Source organism: Chelon labrosus (genome assembly GCF_963514085.1).
Source record: "Chelon labrosus genome assembly, chromosome: 21".
NCBI lineage: Eukaryota > Metazoa > Chordata > Actinopteri > Mugiliformes > Mugilidae > Chelon > Chelon labrosus.
In genome coordinates this window covers 4,173,241-4,179,240 of record NC_140354.1, presented here as the reverse complement: position 1 = coordinate 4,179,240, position 6,000 = coordinate 4,173,241, and the positions used below count along the sequence as shown (strand labels likewise).

Here is a 6,000-nt window from a genome sequence, read left to right as displayed (position 1 = left end):
CCTTTTGGCTCTTAGTGGTAAGAAAGCCTTCCAAGTACCTTCATTAAATGCAACTGTATCAGCTGGACGGATAGTGTGGCCTACCTACCAGAGAGTGTTACAGAGTCTGTAGGGGCTTAAAGTGAATGATGTTGAAAAGATCTGGCAGCTACACTCCTCAGACTCAAAGTATGTGTGTGCAGAGAGGGTGACGGGCATTTGCTCAAAGGACAGACTCAATAACTCGAGGGAAGCGGAGTGAAACAGGATAGACGAAAGAATGAGGGGGCAGGAGCCTTAGAAGGGGGGTTAAGTTGGAATAAATGGAGTGGCCACAATTAATAGTAGCATATAAGAGCACACGCTCTGTGAAGTGGCCTAGAATGGCATGAGGGATGCCCACCCTAGACGCCACTCGCCTCCACAGCCTCTGCAGCGGAGCAGCAGTTTCTCTCCTCTCAGGCGGTCGAGCTGGGCCATCGGAGGGAGGTGGGAGCAAGGGGGCCGCGGCCCAGCGAGCAAATGGGATGATGGTTGTTTATGGGTTAGTCCTACAAGGCGCCAGGCTGCGTGTGTGATTATGTAATGACCGAGGGGAGGTCTCTCGCTGTCTCTGGGTGCTCCCCGCTCGTCCCCAGCCGGCCCTTGGGGGAAAGATCGGGGCGTGTCGCCTTACATCGCAGTCAGACCGGGGCTTACTCAGCCGATCGTGAGGACATAGCCAACGCCTGAGGCTGTGTGTCAGTGAGTAAGGCTGACCCAGAAGGAAGGAAGGTCCTCAGATGGATACTGTGAGCCACTGACTGCACCTTGTGATATACACAGATAAAAACTATTCTTACAGCTGGAAATAATAACAGATCTTTCCTGCTTTTATAGATCAGCATGCTTACCCTCCTGCTCAGATATAGCACTTTATACACAAATCTATCTCCCTCTCTCAGCCCCCTCTCACTCTCAGCCGACAAGCAGCCATTAATAATAGAAGGCCCGTTTTGCTCGCCTGACAGGCAAATTGATGCCAGCGTGTATAGATCTGCGTGCAATCTGGGATAAGATGTGGACAAAGCCCAACGCAGGAGGAGGCCGATAACATGAGATCCTTCTTCCCATGGAAAAGTGTCAGTGCACAGGCTTGATTTATCCTTCCCTCTGCCGGAATAGAAAACACATTGACTGCATGAAGAGGCTGCAGAGTTAGATCCTGATCCCGGGTCACAGAGGATATAAAATGCCCAGCTGTGACATCCCTCACACGCCTTGACCCCCCCCCCAAAAAAAAAAGCACTTGAACCCCACCGTCTGCATCACTACTTCTTATTCTCAGAGACCATCTGCCCTCCTCTCCCACCTTAAGACCAGGATACTCCTCCTAAGTCTCTCACTTTGCCACGGTGGATTCCACTTGATCTTCACGGAATCTACTTCGGCTACACTTTATATGTAGCCTAGAGGTGGGTTTAGGACACACACTGTAACTACCTGTGTCAAATAGGAGATGAGTGAAGGTCTCGTCTAGGACTTTCAGAGAGTGGCCGTCTGTAAGCCTTTGGCAGGGATTGTGTGTCTCGGTGCGGGCCAGAAGCAGGGGCTGGAGGCTGAAGAGAGGGTGAGCAGACAGAGGAGACATGTTGAGATGAAGGCTGAGTTGGCAGCTGCAGCTCTTGGCGTGGGAAGAGTCCCGTAAGCTCCTTTTCCCCCCATGACTCGGGCCTGTTCCCCCATGCCGTTTGAAGTGGCTCTCTGATACTCACCCCTCCAGAGTAATAGTAGCCACATGGGCCCCCAGCTTTGAGCCATCACGGCAGCTAAAGCCAGCACCGTCCCTCCACACTTTTCCTTTTTTAAATCTCTTTTATTCCTTCCTCTGGGATGGGATGAAGTTCACAGCAGCTTTTTACGTGATGCCGTAGCCACAGTGCAGCATATGCATAGTATGATGCAGCGTAACTTCTTGGCAGCAGCCTGTTCCTGTTCTATTTCGGAACAAGCTTCTACTGATTCACATTCATCTGCAGCCAAAGTGGCTAAAAATATGAGCCTTTCAACACTTTTCCGAGAATGTACAGCGTGAATTATGGTCTATTCTCGCTGGGCGTGGAAGGAATTCTGGCATCTCTGAATGAATTATGCTTTCAGTCTTTGTTTAACCTGTTTAGGTTGTGTCCGTGTGTTTGTCATGAGTCACAGAGTTTACGAGACTCACGGATTCTTTATGTCTAATGCCTCCTATTTCATCACCCCGTGGTTATTGTTCCAGTACCTCAGCTATTGACTCCTCTCAGTTGGGAGTTTTTAGTTAAATAAATGGAGGATTTTAAGATTTAGGCTGTTGGCCATGTAAAGGGAAGGAATTTGAGTACATCACCTTGGAATTTATGAAACTGAAAAAGGGCGTTTTCAGCGTTTTCTGGCGCTCATTTGATCAAATTGATAAATTAGGAAGTTAATCTAGTGTTTTTCTGTCTATACTTCTCTGACTTCTACACAGTAAACCGATCTCTAGAGTGTAATGCTTCTGTTTATGGTGACAGCTACTGAACTTTTTGCTTTACCGCGTTTATTTGCCAGATGCACTTTGTGCAAAGTGCAAAAAGATCTTCATACGGTTATTTGTGCCAACTTCCCTCCACCATCAGGGTTCTCGTGGCATCAGTCCCTCCTCCCATTCAGCTCACAATGTTTTGGCGCAGCCAGAGGGAGCCCGCACGCTGCGGGTTCGCAGGGCGGAGCGCACAGATTTTTTTCCAAACGCACCCTCATCTAATTTGACTCCATTCTGGCTACTATTATCAAGTTAACCACTATAAGAATATATCACTTCCGGTTAAACAGAGAAATAAAAGCATGGCGAAAACGCCACATAAGAGTAAAACGCTCACAAATGATCAAAATCCTAATTGTTTAGCTTGTCTCCATCGGTGAAATGTATAGGTCCGTGTGAAAGTTCTGATCCCGTTTTTCGAAGTGTAAAAATACACGAAATCAAAACCTCCGAGAAATGGATTCACCACTTATGTTTATCTCCAATTACCAGAAATGTTTTGAACGCCCATTCTCGTAACTTATTTGTCGGAGTATCAGTCGCATTCCTTTCTCGGACTTTACTTTGAAGGCCGGGCCTCCCGACTTCCTGCGTCGCCGCCGTGTTTTGACGCTGCTGCAGTCGGTCTCCAGGCAGGCCGAGGACACAGGGATTTCAGTTATGTTCAACTGATGCGGTCTGGCGGAAGAAGAAGGCGAAGAAGAAGAAGAAGAAGAAGAAGAGGAGGAGGCGGGGGGCAGCGCACTGGACTGCCCGAAACAACGGGAACAGAGTCGGCTTTCTTAGGACGGAAGGAAGGAAGGAAGCGGGATAAGTGCTGAACATATAAGTTGGTCGGAGCATTGTTACTCCCGGAGCTCTGTTGCCGCCTGTGCAGGCAACAAATCCGCGTCTCCTTGTTGCAGCCAAACAGTTTCTGCTGTCCAATGAATGGAGTTGCTTTTTGCCTTGTTGGAATACCACCCTACTCTGAGAACCACGTAAGTACACGAAGCTGACACCGTTAACTTTGTGCTTGTGTTGCTACCTGGTCGTATTGTTGTTTGGAGTGTGGAGCGGCGCCGTGGGGCTGGTCAGAGAGCGTGATTTCCTAAGAGGATTAACTCTAGTTTACATAGCCGCTGTGTACACACACTCACCGACATACTGTACAGTGTTTGATTAGTGTATTTCGGCAGCACCCTTTTTTTTTTTATTTTATTGTTCACTGCCGTGGCCACTAACCGAACGAATGTAGCCGCTGGCGCACGAACCCGATCCAGAGCTTTACGCCCGGCTTGCTGCAGTCTACACGGGACGTCCCGAACAGAGATGCCGTTTGTCCTGGCGTTGAGTTTAATTCTCATGGCTCTTTATTGAGATCCACTGGGCTTCAATTAAACCCGGTGCTGTTGCAAATAAATCCCCGCTGGCCATTAAAGCAGATGATGTAACAGAAAATGAGAAGATGAGGAAGGTATGATCTTAAGTGAATGAACATCACAAGACTCCAGACACTTTTCGCTTTTCCATCAGACAGCAGCAGTTTGAGGCTATAAAGTTATTATTCGATATTATTCAAACCTGAATCTTTCCTCTGAATTGGGAGATTTGCTTTGCTGGAAAAGAAACCCTTATCAAATATACATCCCTCCTGGTCAGACTCAGGGAATGTGTATGTTGAAGTGCCATAGTGAAGTCATGAGGTAAGCTGTGTCAGACTGGGCGGTGGTCTGCTCCCTGAAGGAGGCATATGGTTTGGTATGGTCGACTGGAACTTGAGGTTTGTGCGTCTGCTTACATTCAACCTCTGTAACGTGGCCTGGGTCAGGGATATTTCCTGTTGTTCTTCACTATATGAATCGTCTGTGTTGGCCAGCGTCTCTGCTGTGTCAGTATCCTCCTCTGATCTCTGCAAGCTCAGTCTCGCTGCAATCTTAAATCTTGTTGTTAATGTTTCCTCCTCTGCGGTCGCCAGTAATAGAGCTACAAATTCTCCATCAAACGCAGCAAATTCACTTTTATCTGTTCCGTTTTCAGCCCGTTTTTTTTTTTTTTCATTAGACTTTGTAGTAAACAGCTGCCATGTGTGTCCTGTCACTTCAACTAACAGGAACTCATAAAGCTGCGTTCAAAGTGCCTGATATCTTCCAGTGTCTTAACTGTCTGCGCATGTCTCTTCTTCCACAGCCTTCCGTTTTGACCTCGGCTTGTCTCATCTCAGTCCCTGACCTGTTCCATACCTGACCCCTGACCCTTCATGCCCCAGCCAACACCCAGCTCTAATTTAGCCGGGCCTTTCTCTGCATGCCGTCTTTCTTGTCTCCGGACGGAGATAGGAACTCACCGCAGTGATGTCTGTTTTATTTGACAGCAAAGAAATGCATCAGCACAGAGAGAAATGAGCTGTGGCAAGCGTGCGACCGGGCGCTAATGTGTTTAGGTATAGTGATAAAAAACAAAGTGAGATCACACCGGAATCTGATTATTTTGTCGAAATGAGGCGCAAAGTGAATGAGGCTTTGTGTGCTTCCCAATGAGAAGGGGAAGGGATGAAAGTGTCTGCTTGATGAGAGCAGTTATGATGATGTCCAGAGGGACGGGGCAAATGTTGTTAGCTGCTCCGCTCTAATGTAGCAGTGCAGGGTTTGTGGTTGAGATCAATAATGGGGAAGCGGACAGCAGGGCGGGGCAGAGGGCAGCGCTCCTCATAGCTAGAGCTGCATTTCGCCGCGAGATGCCGGGGTATATTGATGACGGGAAACATGAGAGCTGGTCGATGTTAAAGCCCGTCTTGTGTCCCTGCGGCACGTGTATATTTTTTTTCCCCTGTAGGCTAATACACCATCACCCTTTTCTTCAGTTTCATCTCCTCTTTGTGTCCACATATGACTTGCATGTTAATCATGACAGAGCACTTGATCATCCGCTGATCCCAAACCTTCTCCTTTCCCTCGTCCAGCCCAGCCGTCAATAACATTTGCAGCGGTCAAAACTCAGACAGACGCGTTGGCTGATCCACAGACTGCCCTTAATGCTTCCTGCTGATCCAGCTGATCACAGGACAACCACTTCAGAAAGGCTGCAGACCTCAAACCACAGACCAGTCAGCAGGTCCGGCATCAGTTCCTGGTCGAGGCGAGCCTAACTGAAAACAGCTGCAAGGTGGTGCAGAGAAAAGCGTTACGGTGATCACTAGCAGATGACTTGAAAACGTAGTAGGCACGTAGCAGATTTCACAACGCTGAGCATTCGTATGATTTTAGTGGTTTCTAACCCGCGGGTTTGATTCTGAGGGGGGCACAAAAAGAAGAGTGGTTGTAAGGTGATTTCCAAGACAAACATTTTTCTTCTTTTTTCTTGAATGAATTACTGAATTCTGCCTTTAAGGGTTTGCAATGAAAAACAAAATCAGAAAGAAAAGCCAGCCTTTAATTTAAGTGTTCCCAGCCTGAGTTGAGAGGTCACTGACAGGTTTTTTTTGAGTTTGTTTTCAA

At 47.8% G+C, this 6,000-nt stretch overlaps 1 protein-coding gene across 6 annotated transcripts in view; it reads left to right on the top strand.

Moving 5' to 3' along the window:
* The first annotated feature begins 3,182 nt into the window (after positions 1–3,182).
* The window catches only part of arhgap23a (Rho GTPase activating protein 23a), a 45,935-nt gene continuing 43,117 nt past the window's right edge, over positions 3,183–6,000 (top strand). For all 6 annotated transcript variants that reach the window (XM_084570608.1, XM_084570611.1, XM_084570610.1 and 3 more), the window contains exon 1: positions 3,183–3,504. In XM_084570608.1, the coding sequence (XP_084426734.1) occupies positions 3,451–3,504 (54 nt within the window). In that variant the 5' untranslated portion in view covers positions 3,183–3,450. The remainder of the gene's footprint in view (positions 3,505–6,000) is intronic.